Source organism: Zonotrichia leucophrys, chromosome 19, assembly GCF_028769735.1.
Source record: "Zonotrichia leucophrys gambelii isolate GWCS_2022_RI chromosome 19, RI_Zleu_2.0, whole genome shotgun sequence".
In the NCBI taxonomy this organism is placed as follows: domain Eukaryota; kingdom Metazoa; phylum Chordata; class Aves; order Passeriformes; family Passerellidae; genus Zonotrichia; species Zonotrichia leucophrys.
In genome coordinates this window covers 7,549,559-7,568,898 of record NC_088188.1, presented here as the reverse complement: position 1 = coordinate 7,568,898, position 19,340 = coordinate 7,549,559, and the positions used below count along the sequence as shown (strand labels likewise).

The 19,340-nt window shown below is 45.5% G+C and overlaps 1 protein-coding gene across 1 annotated transcript in view; it reads left to right on the top strand.

Moving 5' to 3' along the window:
* Window positions 1-426: 426 nt before the first annotated feature.
* Window positions 427-19,340, top strand: part of SSH2 (slingshot protein phosphatase 2) — a 90,108-nt gene continuing 71,194 nt past the window's right edge. Inside the window, exon 1 of the mRNA XM_064729143.1 lies at window positions 427-638. Coding sequence (XP_064585213.1) covers window positions 576-638 — 63 coding nt within the window. The 5' untranslated portion in view covers window positions 427-575. The remainder of the gene's footprint in view (window positions 639-19,340) is intronic.

Sequence of the window (19,340 nt, the reverse complement as noted above, 5' to 3'; positions counted from 1 at the left end):
TGGGATTCCTCAAATCATCACCAGCCAGGAGGCACACTGGGGGTGCCCTGCTGACATAAATTAATAAAATCCACCTATGAGGCTGAGAGACTGGGGGGGCGATGCCGAAACCCCTTCAGCAACCGGGGTGGGGATGCCGGGGCACCCCAGCTCCCTCAGGAACGGGGTGGGGATGTCGAGCCCCTCCAGCCCATCGCAGCCCCCTCATGGGCCGGGGTGAGGATGTCGAGTCCCTCCAGACCACCGCAGCCCCCTCAGGGACCGGGGCTGGGAGCGCCGGCACCCCTCAGGAGCCGCCGGCGCCGCGGGGGTTAACGCGGCACGGCCGCCAGGGGGCGGCGCCGCGCGCGCGCTGACAGCCGGCGCGTGCGCGCTGGCGCCTCATTGTGCCCGGCCGGCCCGGCCCCGCCGCGCCTCAGTCGGCGAGAGGCCGCGGGCGCGCGCGGAGCTGCTGCCGCTGCCGCCCCCTGCGGCCGTCGCCGCCGCGCCACCTCCGCTCCGCTCCCTTCCCCTGTCCCCGCCATGGAGTGAGGCCCCCGCCGGACGGCCGGACGGGGGGGCCCCGCCGCGCCTCGATGGCTCTGGTCACGGTGCAGCGCTCGCCTACCCCCAGCGCCACCTCCAGCCCCTGCGCCTCGGTGAGTCCCGGCGGGCACTGAGGGCAGCGCGGCGCTCGGCGGCCGTTGGGGTCCGGCTCGCGGTGCTGCGCATGCGCCGCACCCCCTCCGCCTCAACCCCCGTTGCCGCCGGGGTCCGGGCCCCGGGCCGGGGGCGATGCGGGCCCGCGGTGCCCGGGAACGGGGCTCGCACACCCCCGGGCTGTGGCCTGCTGACAGCCGAGGGGACGGGCGGGGGTCCCGGTGCCCGTCAGCAGGCCCGGGCTGGGGCAGGGCAGCTCCCTGCCGGCCCTCGTGGTATCGCAGGGTCCCGGTCATGCCCACCCCCTCAGTGAAGGATGCGGCGGCTCGGGGCTGCTGCCATAAATCCGCCGGGTTTATTCTGTGTTCATTGTATGCGGTAGGAGAGGCGGGAAGCGTGGTGTGGAAGCGACCTGACACGGTTGGGGCTCCGGCCGTGCTCAGCTGATCTCATCTGACAGCACCCTCTGGGTATCCCCAGTGCCTGCTCTGCCTTCGCGGGCAGCTCAGGTGCTTTTCTGCCCCCTTTTTTAGAACGGTTCATGTAATCTCCATAGGGCTGTGTCAAGCCCAGGAGAGACACAAAACGGCCAGATTCCAAATCCCTGAGTGGGATGTGCGGCAGGACAGATGTTCCCATCGCTGCCCTGGGTTGGGCAGGCAGCTTTGAAGGCTTCTGCCTTTCCATGCTCTTTAAACTTGGGACAGGCTGTTGTTTTGTTTGTTGTTTGTATTTCTCTGTTGTTAACCCTGTAAGCTGCTACCTACCCCCCATGTGCTGTTTCTGATGTAGTCGAGGATGAAAATTAAAATAGCTCTGCTTTCACTTCTGTACGCTTAGTTCTAAGTTAGCATTTATCCTTAAAAAACCCCATGCATTATCACACTGCTGTTAGGCCTGATTTGCAAATGTTTGGAGGAAGAGAATAGTTGAAATCCCAGTGGCTTCCATCCTCAGTGGGGGGGAATGAAAAAGCCAACTACTCTGAAAATATTTCTCGTTGTGTTAGGTAACCTCTTCTGAAACTGGATCAGCTGCTTGACAGGTCCTGCCTGCCCCAATGGCATTTTAGCTGTCAGAACACTTACCTCGTTTTTTCCCCCTCTTTCATTCCCATGTCTCTCCTAAGGTATGTTTACTTAGCAACACAGATTAATTTCACTTATACTTACCTGCTATAAATATTAATGTGCTGCATTACTTCAGAGATTTCTTCCCCCTCTGACTTCCTTACCCTTTCCACTATTCCTCTTCCCATACATTTATAGCATTGAATGCATCTAGTGAGAATAGATGGGTCTCTCTTGGCATCTTCCTTCTTTCTCCCATTTGGATGCATCTTCCTTCTTTCTCCCACTTGGATGCATAGACCCTCTCTTTGTTAAATATTTTATATATATATGAACAATTAGTTGTATTCTCTAAAGCTTTTCCATCTGCAACAGCCAGGCTGTTTCCCAACCAATTAAATTAAATTAAAATCGTGCTGATATTTGGATACTACTTAGTTGTTAAATATATAAACAACTCCCTGTGGAGCCTGATGAATCCGGAGGATGCAGCCTTGGGTTTATGTGTCTATATTCTCTTTGTCCCATGACATGATATGGAGGTGTATTCTGTACCAGAAATAAGTGTGTGGCATATTCCTGGCCTGCTTTTGGGCTTTGTAATTACTTCTGCTTTCTCAGACTCCTCCTGGAGTGTAAAGTGAACTTGATTTTCATCATGATCTTAACTCTATTGTTTGAACACTTCTGCATTTCTTGTTGCAGCTTCCTAACCACACTTCAGGGTTGGGCTGCCCTTTTAGCCCCTTAGATAGCTGGGGTGGGTTGTTTCTCCCTCCTTCTGTTAGAGCTGTGTTCCTCCTTTGCCACAAACTTCTTGTTTCTCAATCAAATCTTTATCATTTCAGATGCTTCTCCTTCCTCAGCTGCTGAGGGTTTGTGAGCAGGGCAGGCACATTTTTAGTCCTTAAGGAGGTTTTGGTCCTAAGCCTCCCACACTTGCCATTCTCCTGGATCCCTGTCAGCTGCAGCAGCAGGACTTGATTCTTTCAGTTTTGACTCAAATTGTTTCAACCAATCTGTAGTAAACTGATGGTAGCTTTCTTTGACTGTCCCCAGGTTACCTCTTTAAATGAAAGCTCATCTTGCTCAATAATTTTATCAGTAGGGTAAGGGTCTGTCCTTGCTGTTTGGAGCAAAGATTATCTGGTAACTGCTGGAACTTAGCTGCTTCAACTTGTGGGCAAGGAGAGGCATGTGAGTGTGCAAGCATATGGCTGTGTCTAATTCTGTTTCCAGGTCACTAAGAATTTTGAGGACAGAAAAGGATTCTCTTTTTAAATTGCTTGATGTCTTTTTGCTTCAGAGATAAACTTCTCAGACAAGGAGAAAGGGTGAAATTAGTGTCCTCAAACTGGATTTTTTGCATTAAGTGTGCCCTATAAACTGTTATAATTGGCTCTTACAGATTCAGGGGAATAGCTGATCTGAATCACTCTGAAATTGGACAGCTTTTATTTATAGGTTTTTATCTTGTTCCCATTGCCACAGAGCATCTCATGAGCATTCATTTCAGGGCAGTTCATGCAAAGTGTTGATTATACATTTACAGCCCTCTGGTTGCTTGATGACTTGTAAAATTCCTTTAATTGTCTGTCCAGACTTTTGCTGTTTGTTTTGGCCTTTGGTTATGCAGTCGCTTGAGAAATAAGACTGCAATCTTCAATCCTTACAGCAGAGCAGTTGTCTTCTGATGTGCCATGTTAGCAAAAAGGGGTGGCAGACAGGGCCATGCTACAGTAAAATACAAAGATGCCATGAGCTCCTTGGTGCTAATGCTGATGCATTGTTCAATGCAGTTCTTGGCTGATAATCACCTGTATTGGAAATGATCTGTTGAAACTTGGCCTTTTAAGGTATTTTTGATGCACAGGTACCAAAAAATTGGATCTGTAATTTCTGAAAAATGGTATTTTCCTTTTGTTGATTATATCTCTTTCCTGAGAAGTGAAGAAGCTGGGCAGGCAATCTGGCCCTGGCTGCTCTCACAGTTCACTTGTCTTCCCTACCCTGAGGGAGGCAATATGCTTTTATTGGAAGGGACCGACTGACCCAAAAAGAGAGGAGACACTGGGTATATATTGTTCTAAAATGCACAGTTTGGGGAAAAAAAAATATGCTAAAGCAAATTAAAACCTAAAGCATTGGACTTCCCCTCCTTAATCCCAGGAGAACAGCTTGAGCAGGAAGCATAGGCCTGGAAATGTGTTTGGGAGTGTCTGTCATGTTGTGCTTGGAAGCTCCTTGCTGGTAGAATGTTCAGGAAATATTTTCCCCACGTCTTTATGGGGAAGCTAAATATAACATTTCTCTCCCCCTGGTCCTGTAATTGCTGTTAGACAATGTGGTAATTGTGAGTTGACTTAATCATTGATAAGTCCAGTCTATCTCACATAGAACTTATTTTTTCTCGTTTCCTTTTTTTAAATAAATAAATTAAGATCTTGATTGCTGCTGCATGGGTAAGGTTATGGAGAGGTGATTTTTGGAGGAACTAAAATGTAGCTGGGCCATCAGAAGCTTCTTATGAAATATTTAGTAAAGTTAGGAATGCCTAATATTTGAAGATGCTCTGACCAGTAAGATCATCTATTGTTTCTTGATTTTCTCCAGCTGATGTCTTTCAGGCATAGCCAGAGTTCATTCTGAAAACTGAAGGTTTTGGAGGCAGTGGCCCAGAAGAATGAGCTGATTCCTGCTTTAGGCAAACCTTGTAGTGCCCCACAGGTACCTGTTTCCTCTGGTGCCACCATTTGGGAGATAAAACTGCTTCAGTGAGGTGATCTGTAACTTCCCATCTTTTAAATTTCTGCTGAAAGCCCTGTGAGGGAACCAGGAGGCCTCCACCTCTTGCTGGGTGTGATGCTGTGTTGTTAAAAGATGATTTCTCTCCAGCTGGACAAGAGCAGGCTGTTGGAGCACAGATCATTTTTGTGTGTGTAAATGCATTCATGTGTGGTGAGACTCTGCTGTTCCTAAAGCAGTTTGGTGGTTAAACTGTGACAGAAGAGCTTCTCTGGAATTTCTGCTGCCTCTTGCACACACACTGAGCAGGTTTCCTCTAGGATCTGCATGAAATGCAATGTCCCCTTAGAGGTGAGAACAGCATTTGCAGCTGAGGAGGAGGATGATGACAGTGGAATTGGAGCCTCACTGAGAACCACTGAGAAACACTCTTAAAACTTGCAGAGCACATGAAAAAAATCTTCACTTTTTAAAAGAGATCTAATTCCTTTGGTAGCATATCTCAATGATAGCTTGATTTCAGTTTTCACCTCTTGAGTTCTGGTGGCACATAAATTCTTGTGTTTTGAAAAGGAGCTTGTAATTTGAAAATGCAAATAGCTTGTGATGCTGTAATGAGTCACTACCTGACCAGTATTGATTCTTGCTCTTTAAGAAATAAAAATAAGTTGAAAAGGGCAGGGTACAGTGGCATCTACAGTCATTCTGGGAGCCAATGACATATTTATTTAAGTGGAAAATGCTATTTTGAGCGGAGACTGCCATCCACAAAGCAGTCTGCTGGAAATATTTTAGTGTAAGAGAGCTGCCTTTATGCAGGGGTAATGCCTGAGGATTTCCAGTTACTGGAAAAAATCCTGAAAGATCTAAAGCTGCAACTCTTCTGTCTTGGGAAATGAAAAAAAAAAGAAAAAAAAAAAGGAAATAGCCTTTGGGCAGCTTAGCTCAGTGAAGCTGCTCCCTGATCACAGCCTGCAGCTCAGGGTTTCATTCTTCAGTCACAACAAGCCACATCCTCCCAGGGCCAGCTGAAGCAGGGGGCTCTTTGCAGGCTTTGAGTCTCCACGTCTGACTCCTGCTGATGCCATTAGCGAGAAGCACAAATGGAGCTGCTGCTTTGTGAGCAGTGCTGCCTTCACATGAGCTGGCCCTGCCACTCAAGAGCACTTGGGCTGGTCAGCTGCCTGCTCCAGGTGTTCCAGTTGTTTAGTTCAGTCTGAATTAAAGGTATCTCCACTCTGTGCCAGTGATTTGCCTGAGGGTCCTTTTAATTTGATTATTAGGTAGTGACAGTGAAGCTCATATATTTTGCATAAAAGGGGAGCCTTGGAAGCAGGAGAAGAAAGAGGTGAGACTTATTGGAAGCAAGGCACACACTGTTTCTTACCTTTTGGCTGGAAACTGTTCCTCTGTTTAAAGGGGTAAAAAATTATGAGGGCTAAAAGCCATTTTTGCATTTCTCAGTTGGGCCATATAAAATTACTGTCAACCCAACCACCTACAAAATGTCTTATCACAGTACTGCAATATTGCACTGTGCGTGCTCATGTGTTTTAGTCAGCGTTTGGGGAGGCTTCTGTATACAGGGCTTTGAATGTGTCAATAGCTTTTTGCCCAAATAGAATTCCTCTGAATATGCATCTTATCAGCGTTGCTCATTGCAGGCTGCTCCGTTGCTGTGAGATGAGTCACAGCGTTTAGCAGCTTGTTGCTTCCATGGTGAGACGCGCCCTTGCTGTGCATGCCAGCGCTCATGGAGCTCCTGGCAAATGCCCTGTGACGTGAACTCCCCATGGCCCCGGCCAGCACAACGCCCCTGGCATCGCTGAAACGCCCCTGGCATCGCTGAAACGCCTGCTGCTGCTCCTGGGTGCGCTGCTCCTCCTCCTCTTCCTCCCCAGAGACTCCTGCACTGAGGCTTCATGGAAATAATGAACTTATTGCATTGGTGGGGGTTGTTTCAGGGTGAAATTACTGGGGAACTTAAGGGCACAGTGTAAACTTCTTGTACTGGAGTAATCAAAGACATTAGAGTGTTTCATCTGAGCTGTTTTGAAAGAAGTGTTTTATCAGGGATCACACTGTCCCTGTGCTGAGCTCATAGCACAGCTCAGGAGGTGCCTTTGAGGCTTGAGCTTTCCACTGCTCTGCCAATGGAGAAGCACAGGAGATCTTGGGGAAGTGAATTCCAGAGATGTTGTCTCAGGAATTGGACTGCAACTTGTAACTGAATTAAATATCCGAAAAGTGAATTTTAATATGGAAAGACAGTCCTGTCCAGGGAACTGTGGCTGTCCTGTTCTCATTGGCTGCTACCATGTCCCTTCTGTTTTGATGTACAGAACTATCATATTTAAAATTGCAGCAAGAACTTTTAAGACTTGTTCAACTGGCTTGGTTTAGCTTCAACAGCTGACATCTGAGAATTGTGTACATTAGGATTCTTCAGAAAAAACCCTGAAACAAAACATGTCATGCTTTTCATCTTTTCATTTTACAGGATGATGAGAGGGAGGGATAGGGCATGTGCCTTGCATGTGTAAAGTGCTTTGCTTTCCAAAGGAGGGCTGGTTGGTAGTTAGAGGTAGTCTGACTCTGAGTGGTGCAGGACCAACCCTTTCACTCAGTGCATCTAAAAATGGAGTTTTCCACAGGTCTCTGAAGCTCTGAATGGACTGCAGAGAGTCAGCTGATGTCTGTGAGCTTCTTGTATAGTAGCAGGTATCGTTTGGAGCCTGCTGTTCCCTGAGTCCTGGAGCATCTTCAGTAGGAAACAGGGTGTCACACTGGAAATTTAGCTCATGAGCTGCTGTGGGGCAGGCAGGGAAGTGACTCAGCCCTCTGACCTACAGACAGCAGCTAAACCTAGGTACAAGAGGAAGTGCTAGGTGATGAGATAAAGGTGTTGCTGGAATAAGGATTGATTCTTTTTTTGTTCTTCTTTGTTTCTGTTGTCTTTCTTTTTTGTTTTCATTTCCGAAGTCCTCCTCAGCAGTTTTAAATAGTTTAAAGACAAACAGCTCTGGGCATGTTCTTCAGAGATGCTGTAACCACTGCATTTGAATATAGTGCTTCGAGATGTGTCAGGAAACAGCTACGTGCTGTATTGTCTCCTGAGTGAAGTGCAAACCTTGAAGTGACAGCCCTCCCCTTTGCCCTTTCACATTGCAGAATGGTTAACAACTATTTCATTCACACTCTAACCAAATATTTTTTATGTAACATCTAATGAGTTTGATTACTGCGAGTTTGCTCTGGGTTTTTTTTTTTCAGCTGAGTTGTGCTTACATGGGGGAGCAAGCTTGTGACTTCAAAAAGTGAAGTGAAACAGGACAACTTAGACCTTTTTGTTCTTTGTGGTGTTCCTTCCTCCTTGGTAGTATTCTGGTTCAGCAGCAGTTATTAGAATGTGTAAGCCTGAATTCCACCTCTTAATGAATCATGAGACAGTAGCTACCCCTGTAGTGTGGGTCCAGTTTAATATTGCATAAACTTGTCAGTACAGCTGCAGATGGAAATCAAATATTAATATATTATCTCTTGCTTTTAGTGTTTGCCTGCCACTGCATCCCTCAGCACTTGGCTGTGTGGCTGCCTTGGTGCTGGGAGGGAATTGTCCTTCAATGCAGCTTCTGCCCTGCTCCTGAATCTCAAATAAAGGTTTATCAGGGAAAACCAATATGAGCAGAGCATATTTTCAACCCCCTTCCCAAAAGCTGCCCATAGTTGTAGGATACTTTAAGGCAAGGGAGGTATTACTAGTTAACATTTATAGTATGACTGGAATAGAGTTTGCACAGTCTCAGTGGGTGAAGTGAATATTTTTCACATAGACTGTACAGATCCCTGGTTTCATCTTGTGCATCATGCTGCAAAGATAACAACTGTGCCACACGCTCCTGCAACCCACACTTCTGGTCCTTGAAGTGGAATTTTTCTCCTTTACACATAAACCAGACACTGCTGTGGTGGGGAGGAAGCTCTGTTTAACTCAGATCTGTTCATGTTGACCATACATGGCTGAGGCAGTTATTTTGGGGTTTCTCTCTGCTTCTCAAATGACTGAGAAAGTTCAAACTTGACTTTGCCTTGAGGAGAAGGGAAAAGTTTGAGAACTTTTTTTTTAGTATTTGAGAGATGGAATGAGCCAAAATAAATTTTTAAGCTTGAGCACTTGCTCACGTCTTAGTCCTGAATTTGAGAAGTGCCCCATTTAAAAAGTAGAGTAATAAAAACCCAACAAAACCAAAACTAAACAGCCCCACAAAACCCAACCCAAAATTACTCAGCTTATTTAAAATTTAAACTTTCAAGTTTGATTTTAGGACGGGTTGAGCACAGAATGCCTTGAGCCGTAGTGAGTACAGAGACAGCTGAGGTGAGAAACAGTCTGTGTGTGTCAGAATTTCATTTACTTGCTGAGAAGTGGGACATCCTTGATGTACTCCACCTTCCTAAAACTTCACTTTGGTGGTGAACGTTCTCTGCATTCTACCATGTACTCTGGGAGATGCTGAAGAACCCTGAAGGGTGAGAGATTGCCAGCAGGGTTTTGGTGCGGAGTCTCTTCTGGGGGCAGATGGGGAGCGATTTCCTGGCCGAGTGCTGATAGTTTGTCTGACGTGCAGCCTTGTTCTCTGTGGCTTGGCACAGGTTCAGTGCTCTGTGTGGTGTGGAAGCACGCTGTGTAAAACGTGAGAATTTCCTGCTGTGATAAGGAACCAACAGTTCTTCCAACAGGTGCAGTCTTTAGCTGCAGTCCTGGGGATGTAACAGAAATGTTTGCTGTCATGGGCCTTCAGGATTGTCAATCTCAAACTGAGTCTGGCCTGAGCAGTTCAGAAGGCAGAGCTTTGCTTTTGCTTGCACTGCTATGATAAGAGAATTAGGAGGGGAAGCTGTGCTCAAGAATCTCTAATCCATGATGGTGACTGTGACTGAAATGAATAATCTTATTTTAAAGGGTGCTCTAAACCACTAAAGCTTTATAAATATTAATTTTGTTCATTTGTTTCCTAATAAAAGGCTTTTATTCATGAAATCGCTATTTATTTATTAACCTGACAAACTAATAGCAAGCTCTCTTCTTTCAGTGTATGCATGTGCCATATCACAATTCTGCTTGTCACTGTAATAAGAACTTCATTCATCTGCCTTAAAATGTCATTGATAACAACCTGGCAGTGGCCCAGCTTGGAGCAAGTCAACTACAAAAGGCTGCATTGTAAACCTTTCTGAGAGCACATGCTACATTAAGTCTAAAATTAAAAAAAAAAAAAAAGAGAGAGAAATGTGCAGGCTGGTCTGAGTGTCGTACAACTGCCAAATAGCTTCAAACCTCTGGAAAAAATTGGAATTCTGTATGGAGGAATTCTGGCTGAGATGGGTTAGTTTGGAATGAAGGATGCATTCTGCTCGCTTTGAAATCTTTGGGGTACACTGAATTTATAAGCCTCATCTTAAAATGAGAGGGAATGCTTTGCTGAACCACAGGCAGCTAAATGAGAGCTTGGACATGTAAAGATCTTGTTATTTCCTTTAGTCTTGTCTTTCTGCAACTGGGATAAAAGCTGCAATCTGAAAATAGTCACATGCCTCTGGAGTTAACTGCTTGGAATACTGGGAGTTTGTCTTGGTTATAGAAACCTTCCCTGACCCCATCTGCAGCCTGGGCACCAAACATATTTATCCTCCCATAAGTTCGCAGAGTGCAAGGAGGTTCCATCACACGCTGAAGTTCGAATATCTGTCTCTGCCAGCTCCTCTGGAGGGACCTGAGCTGCTCCTTGCTCTGCAGTCCTGTGCATGGGGCTTCACATCCATGGAGGCTTAGGGCTTCCTGCCTTTGACTCTCCTGTTCTCAAAACTATTACAAATTAAATCAGTAGCCTGGGTGAGGGTGAGCTGATCTGTCCATGCAGAGTTTGAACTACATGGACAAAAGCTTCCAGGGACCTTTAAAACAGGCCGTGTCCTGTGCTGCATGTGAGGGCAGTGGGGTTTGGTACAGCCCCTGACTGACCTAGGCAGTCTCACTGAACAATTTAACAGCTGAGTTGACTGTGAAGCTTTAACATATTTTCATCCAAGGTCTTCTGGGAGCACTCTAAGCATGCCTTAAACACCATGGTTCTCATCCTACACCCCAGACATGGCAGAAGCTCAGGCAGAGTGGGGAAGGGCTTGCTCACAACTGATGGGTTTAGAGTTGGATTTCTTAACTGGAACAAGGACTGCAAGAGTCTTTAAAAACTAAAAACCCAAACCCTGCAATTTCATGCTGCTTCACTTCTGTGGTTTTTGTTTTGTCTCTTTCTTAAGTATAGTGTATGGACAGCGCCATGGGTTAGGGAACACTTGAGCTTCATCTTCAGAGACTTTTCGTATGTAGCCTTCTGCTGAAGTCAATGGGTGTGGAGGTAAGCGGTGCTTTCTGACAACATCACTGCCACCCACTCTGAGCCTGATGCACACAGCACTCCTTGTATTTGAGCATTGTTTTTCTCCCAAAAAGTCGCATGCAGTTGCACAATAAAGACACGGCTTATTGGTGTAATGCAAATCTGTTCCTGCTTGTTGGTGCAAAGTGCAAGCAGCGAGCATCAAAGTGCGAAAACTTCACAGATCCTGCATGAACACTTGCCACTGAACTGCAGTGACATCCTGCATTATGTCAGAATAAAGGATGACATCACAGTTGGTCTCTGAGTGAATGGGATTTGAACTCAGGGTTGAATGTTGCTGCTTGGAGCATTTGTGCTGCTGATGCTCAACACCCTTTGCTCTGCTACTGTTTGTTTGTTTATGTATTTTTACAGCTGCTGAGTTTAGTTTCTCAAAGGTTAATTATTTTATCAAGAGCCAGTCAGAATCGGAGTTTCCTGTTTCCTTGTCTTTCTGTTGATTTCCTTTCCTGTTGAAACACAACTTTCTCTGTTGGAACAACTCAGTTGCTGCGCTCTTCAGTTTCCGTCTGGTGATTTGAAGTGTCTGAAATGGCCTGATATTCTCACAGAGATATTGACAGTGGGGTCTGGTGACTAAATTGTTGTGATAAAACAAAAATTCATTGGTTGATGCTGTTGAAATCCGCTGACTTTTCTATGCTCCTAATAGAAGGCTTTAAAATATCCAGCTGCAGACTGATCCTCTCCAAGCATGTGACACTGACATCAGTCCTAGAAGTGAGGCGTTGAACTGCCTCCAAAAATGAGCTCATCGGGTAATATTCAATACACTGATTTAGCAAAATATTAATTAATTTGATTACATGATCACCTGTACATACTGTTTGAAAGGTGGGAATTCATTCCAGTTTTAGTTGCTACTGTTCCAGATACCAGTGTTGTAAAGATCCTGTTGATGGGACACCATGCTCCCACTGCATGCTGGGACCTGGGCTTGGCAGAGCCTATCTCTAATTGCCACTAATTTGCTCTAACATTTGGCAGCTTCCTGACTTTTCTTCTCCCTGCATCCCTCCCAATAAACTGCAGGGAATAAGTCAAGATTCTGTTGTCAAGCCATTCATCTAAAGCCACTCATAAAACTTGCTTAATTTTCTTGTGGCTCCCTTGACTTTTTTAAATGGCTGTGTGAAAACACAACCATGTGCTTTCCCAGAAGTTGGAATAGTGGTCCATCTTCATCTTGACCTGCCTGGTGCCAAAGCTGAGTGACCATAATGAGATTAAACCCTGGCAGAACGGCCCTGGAGGCTTCCTCCCCTCCTGTAGCTTGAGGTCAGCTGCAGTAGCTGAGACTTCCTCTTACAGCCCACACAAAGGGCGTGGATTCGGGCAACACTGGACTCATGGTGACCCCAAATATTTGCCTATTATTTTTTAAACTTGAAGAAATTTTGTATTTTCCTTTAATTACAGTAGCAGCACATTCTAGATGCAACTGTCCAAGCACATCAAGATGTGTCTGATTATTTATTTGAAACATGGGCATAAGAGAAGCAGTTTGTTAGAAGGGTTCATGTGCATTTGTGCAGAAACAGTTTTGTCTTCCTTCCTCCACCCAGTATTTTCTGCCTGTTACTGCACATTGCAGGATTGTTAGTTTTGGATTCTGTTTCCCTCTGAATACAAGTCTTTATGGAGCTGCCCATAATGTTGCTCTTTTCTTTCAAGAAACACTGCTGCTAACTTAAGACAGAGGAAGATGCTGTGTGCTACAGGGCTGTAAGGATGCCTGAATTGCAAACTGTTGTGCAACTAAAGAGTGGTATTGTGCAAAACAGAGTGGAAAAACGGCTGCTGATGAGCACAGAGAGTCGAGGCAACGAGAGCCCTACTTAGAGAGCAAGAGGAGAAGCTGGGTTTGGGGAACAAGCAGTAGAAAACAAGATAGGAAGGCTCCGTTCCTGCAAGAGTAAATGATCCCTTAGAGCAGCCAAGGAGGCTGTTTGATGTGAACTCTGTGCAAAGGTCAGTGGAGAGTGTGCTCCAGTGTCCCAGGCGATGCTGCTTCTTCCTCCTTCTTGTTTACAAGAAGCTGGCATGATTTCAGAATCAACTACTAAAACATCCTTGGTGGGAGAAGAATTGGGAAGACAAAATACTTCTTTGCATCTAGAAAGTTATTGCTACATCAGTAACTGCTGAAGCTGGGCGAGTGGCTGCTGCCTGGTTTTGGTTAATGTCAGGAATTGTGCTGGTGGGAAGTGAGTCCTGGGGTGGGACTGTGCAGTCCCTGTTGTGCCTCAGCACAGTTCTCAGCATACTTCAGATGCTGTCTCTGCAAAATGATGAAATAAACTTCCTCTTTTCCCAGCAAAATGCCTGTGGTACACCCATCACGGAGTTGTTTTTGTCCATCCTTATTTAACAATAACAGGGGTTGTGCAGAAAACATGCAGGGCATGGAAATGGGGAGCTGAGCCCCATCTATCCTGTGCTGCTGAAGGGTGGGAGGAGGTAGGGAAGCATGGAAAAGAGGAAAACAGCTTTGCCTGTGCCTGTTTTGATACTGAAGAGCTCTTCCCAGTGATCTGAGAAGGGGGTGGGGAGAGAACCAGATGCTCTTAGGAAGTTCATACCATTGTTAATAATGTAATTCACAGATGGTGGTGAAGGCCTTGAAGAGGCTTTCATGCAGTACTTACGCTCTGTAACAGATCATCACATAAGGGCTCACAAATAGAGATGACTTAATCCAAGGATGAGTCTACAGTGATCTGTTTGATGGTAGGCCTGCAGATCACTGCAACCTCTTTAAACAGTTAAGAGCCTTCAGGATCCCTGGATGCTGAGCACTAGAATTGGACCAATCCCTAATTAAATTGTCAGGATAAAGTGTTCGTGTAGCTTTGAGACTTTTCCAATGAAAATGGTTCTTGTAATTAAAAAACAAGTTCCTTTGTCCTGGTGCAGAAATCAATGCAGGTAAAGCATGAACATCAGTTTGTACAATGACATCTTGTTAAGAGGCAGTTCTGCTTTTATTTCCATTTGTCTGCTTGGAGCTGGAAGCAGAGCTTGTGTGTGTTCTGAATAGCTGTCAATACTTTGTGACAGCTAAGGAGGATTGTGCCTTGCATGTCCTCCTGTTGAAAAAGAAGTCACTCATATCTAAAGCAGCTTTACAGCAAATGAACAGGATGCTGGTTTTCAGACATGTAGAATCAGGAAAGACTTAGCTCAAGTGCTTGCAATAAAATTCAGTATTTGTTTGTGAGAGGCTTATTGATAAGATCTTCACTGGCTGCTGGTCAGCTTTTGCTGTAAGCTGTGTAACTACAAGTATTTATCAGGGACTTGTAAGCAATACTGGCTTGCATGTGTAGCACTAGAAATCAAAAGTTTCAAATAACATGAGAACTGATCTTGGCTTTGTTGTTTGTTGCTGTCTTTTCAAGTGCAGCCTCTCCTTCTCTAAAAGACATTCCTGTTGTGGCTTTTATTATTATTAACTTCTTCAAGTTTAAATTGAATTTAGTAAATTGACTTCTTGTGATGTTTGTCATGTGATGGTTTATGAGCTCTCAAGAATGTGCTCCTGTGACTTAGCCATGTATTTGCCTGTACCAATGCAGGCTGTATCATGTGTTCTTGTTGGGCTTGCATTTTGAGCTAAGTAGTGGAGGGGGTTGGGAGAAAAAAATAAAAAAAGGTGGGGGGAGAACTGATTCAGGGCTAAGCTGCCAGAAATTCTCAGACTGCTTAATTTGTGACCTTATTCCCTAGTTAAATGCAACCCAGGATTTTTTGCCTCTTCCATAGTTTCACAGAATTGTTTTCTGCATTAAAAGCTGAGTTTTTCTCTTACTACCCTTGTTAAAAACCAGGAAAACCCAATGCTTGGGTAAAAGAAATACCTTGACATCTTGGGAGAAAAGATTTTTTTAATCCTTGGTGGGTGGGTGTGCCTTAACTGAGAAAGTTAGAAACTGTCTTTCTGATCCACATTTTGTGCATATATCAACTGTGGCATCAGTAAAGCAATATCTTTATTACTGCAGTAAAATGAACAAAGTTGAAATTACTGCATCTGTGCCAAGAATTTTTGGTTTCTCCACGATGGCCAAAGTTTGGAGCATTAAAAATGCTGTCAGTGAGTCTCCAGCTCCTTGTCCCACTGCCTGCCTGTGATGTCTGTGTCCAGTGGAAGCAGAGCCCTCCCAGGACTGAGGACTCACAAGGTTTGTTTTAGGTTTGTTTTAAGCAGCACTTTCCAGCATTGAGCATCCTGTTTATTTTCCTGACACCATGTAATGCTGTTTTTCATTTATATACACACATATATACACATACACATACATTTATATATATGTGCTGCTACTGCTGCTGAATGCTCTGCATTTCCCCCTCTTCATTTGTGTAAATCATGTTTCAGCAGAGCTGTACCTTATACAGTTCCCATACTATGAGGGTTTTTTTGTAGTTTTTGTTCTGCGTGGGCTAAGCATTTCTTTAGATTTGAATCCAACATCGAAGTAACATTGGTTTAATACAATGTTTTTATATCACCTTTTTTCTCCAAGTTGGATTTTATTTTCAGCTCTGACTCTCTTATTTTTGCTGCATAATTTGAGACTTTTTGCTTGCTCTTCACATTATTTAAAAAAAAAACCCAACCCACACACAAAACTCTGTTTTCCTTAGCTCATACAGTATTTCCACTTGGCTCAGGAGATGTGGATTTGTGAGCTGAGGGAATCCTCGTTTGGCTGGTCACCCAAGCTTGCTTCAAGAGTATTAGAAGGATCTACAGCTTAAGTTCATCAGAGGGATGACCTGCTCTGGTTTTAATGAGATTTATTATACCTGTACCTGTTGGATTCTGTGGTTTCGATCTTCAAAATGATCTGAATAAACCTGTTAGTGAAAGCAAAACCTTTGACAGAAAACTGACTCTACTCACTCTGTCCCATGTTAAGATTATTGATTTTTGGAATTAAAATAATGTCCGTTGTGGCATTGGCATGGAACTTCTGTGAGATGTTTGGCACAATGCTTGTATCCATGCTTCCCTTCTCAACTCCTCCAGTTCCCCCTCCTCAGAAAACCACACTGATCAAACCCTGATATCACAGCCCAGGCTTGGAGAGGGTGGAAGAAACAAATGTGGATGTGGGAGTTGATGGATGATTGTGTGTGGATGTTATGGATACAGCTGCATTCCTAACACATGCAGGAGAGATTGGGAGGGGTCGGTCTTGGCCAAACATAAATGTGTGTTCTCCCTCAAACTGCCTTTGTTTTTCATGAAAGCTCAACAGCATTTAGTGATTTGAGTTTTGTTAGCTCAAGGAACCTGAGAGTTCTCTATTTACTCCAAAATGAGTTTCTGTGAACTTTCAGCTTGTCAAATATCTGTGCTCCTCCAGGGCCTGGAAGGGGAGGCAGAGGCACTGGAGGGGTATAGATGTGCACTGGTTATGGTTGAGTGAAGGCAGCCCTGGGGAGCAACACGAGCAGGGAAAGTGGTGTCTGGAATGAGAGTATCTGGGTCAGCCTCCTCCGGAGCTGCAGGACACGTGAGATGCTGCTCTGGTCTGGTTTAACTTCTCTCAGCGTGGTGACTTCCACGAGGTTTAACACAGCTCTAGAAGATGCAGGGTGACAGGCCTGCAGCAGAGGTGGCCAGTGAACACAGAGATTTGACTTGTTCCATCAAGATTTGGCAAGCCTGATGACTGGGTGATCCCTGGAGCCGTGAGGAGGAATGTGGCCTGTCAATAACAGAGCTCATCAACTTTCCTGTGCTGGCGCTGGGATTTTGGACATGCAGCACTCAAGTCTGAGACAAATGCATTGCTGGGTGTAACGCCTTTCCTTTTTTTTTATTTGTACCTATTAATGGAAGCAGAGAGCATAATGTAATCTTAAAATAGCTCCTCTGTGAATGCAGAAACATTCCACTTCTGACTAATTGGCCATTCAGAATGAGCATTTAAATATGCACCAGAGACTGAGCGGCGGCTTTCCATATCCGCGTGAATGGAGCTGGGAACGTGCTGCGCTGCAGAGCTGGGCAGGCTCCTTGCTTTGTCCTCCTGCCCCACACTCCTCACTCAGTGTGACTGCCCTGCCCTGGCAGGCAGAATGCATGCCCTGCTTGCTGTCCCTTTGGTTAGGCAGCAAGCTGAGGGGGCTGTTCATTTTCTCTACTCATGAGATTGAGGATCTTGGAAGCACTAGGCTGATAAACAGTCCTCCAAACCAGATTTCTCTTTCTCTTGGTTGTGAATGACCAGGAACACAAAGAGCTTATGGTCTGAGTGCTGGCTCCAGTGCATGCCCTGGAGAGCTTGGCATGCACCAGGGAGCCCATGTGCAGTGTTTTGACTCTGGCAGGCAGGGCCTGCTGCCCCAGGGCGTCTGGCCCAGCTTCACAATGAGAGTAAGACACACAGATACACGTGAGGCTGCAGGGGCAGGATCCACGTGGTCAATTGTGTCACTGACCTAAAACCTGTCCCAGCTTAAGGACTTCTCTTGCACACCCACTTGCTGCCTGCCCAGAGGATGGTGCCATGTTACTCAGGGCTCTCTCCCAGGGGACAAGTGCCACTGGAAGTGAGTAGGGTCTCACCTGTCAGAAAAGGGCACACTTTCCTTCACCCACTTGTCCTGGCTTTCTCTGCACTATAGGAGTCAAATTCCTCTGTGCCCTCACTGGGTGTGTTTTGTTTTTTTGCTGGGTCAGACTGTTGATGTTTTGTGTGTAGTGAGACTGCCCTCATGGTCTGCATGTGCTGTGTATGGCACTGCCTCTCCTGGCAGCTGAGGGTGAGGGCTGGCTCCCTGTCCCAGGGCTGCTTTCACTCTCCTGCCCACGGGCTCAGTGCCAGGGGAGCTGCCTGGGCCAGACCAGCCAGGCAGAGTCTACAGAGGTGATTTTCTTTCGCTGATCTGTGTTGCTTTTCCAAATCCCACATGGCCTATATGCCTGTAATTGGAGCTCATTTAGAGCTGACCTCAAAGGCAAGTTCTCCTTTCCTCCCAAAAAGGAGAGGTTTTCACATAAGGGCTTACTCTGGTTTAAGGCTGCTTTATCTTAGTATAACATAAACCTGTTTCTAGTTATCTTAAGGCAGAAAGCAACTAGAGGATTTGGATTGGACTGGATGATTGATTCCTGCTGATTTAAGCAATCCATAAGGAGTGCCTTTTGCCCTTACCTAGCTAATCTTGATTTCCTTTTCTGGCATAGGCAGCAACAAGAACTTTACGCTGTCTTTTGCAGTGGGACAGAGTTTTGGGAAGTGCCATACTCTGAGCATTGGCTTCTGCAGCTCTGCTCTTCAGGTGGTTATTTATGCAAGGCACTAGCCAAAGGGAAAGGAGAGTTTTAACTGGATTAACCTCAAGAAGAGAGTGTGGGGATTTAGGGATTAAGGAACCAAAAGCAGCCAGCAATCAGTGACTTAAAATCTGTGGTAAGAGAGCCAGTCTATAGACAGGGAATACAGTCCTTTCTTACCTGCACAGCACTGAGATTGGCAGTGTTTGTGCCTTTGAGATCTTGGAGAGGATGGTCTTAGGGATGTGGGGTTTGTGTAAGATGTTTTCTCTGAAGACTTTTGTATTGATGGAAATTGTTTATAATTGGCAACTCTTTAAGAAAAAAACTGGTAAAGGACTGAGTGTTCAGATGGGATCTCAAACCTGGCACTGGGAAGGTTTGTTGGTGGCTTGCTCCAATATAATGAGAACATCTGGTTTCCATAGACTTGTAACTCTTGTAGCTTCATGCACACCCCTTTTACACCTTCTACCCTTGCCTTTAAAGTGTTTCTGTTGTCCCATATATATTTTTTTCCCACTGATGCTGTTATGTATCCCCTGCAGGGAAAATCCTGCTAGATTACCGGATTGATAGAAAGATTTGGAGGCGCGGGGGAGATCAACAAAAACCTGTTACTAAGGAGACACGAGTTTTAGCATTGAGTCTCTAATGGCCAGTCTGCCGAAGGGGAAACAGATGGCACAAAGGAGGCTGGGATTATACAGACAAGTACCACAGGGCTGCAAATCTGATACATCCATTGAACTTCCTGGGGTCAGGCAAATCCAGCCTTGTGCCAAGACTAATGTGGTTCCTTTGCCTTTGGCACCGTGTTTGTGTCCTTCTGTTAAAGGCTGTTCTGGGCTGTGGGCTTCTGCCTCCAACATTCCTGCCCCAGGGAGCAGCCAGGTTTGGCACAGAGTGAGGGCAGGTGGCTGTATGGAAGTGTGTCCCTTTGACAGGTCAAGCTGTACCTGCTGCCAGTGGTTCTCCCTTCCTGAGAGGGGGAAATAACCAAACATAACCCTGCATTCTGCTTGAGTACAGCTTTTCTCCTGTTACTGGTGCACTCGTGTAGAAAAGTGACTTCTATCCTAGAAGAATGGGAGGATGGATGGTGGCCACAGTTGCTCCTGTCTTTTGACA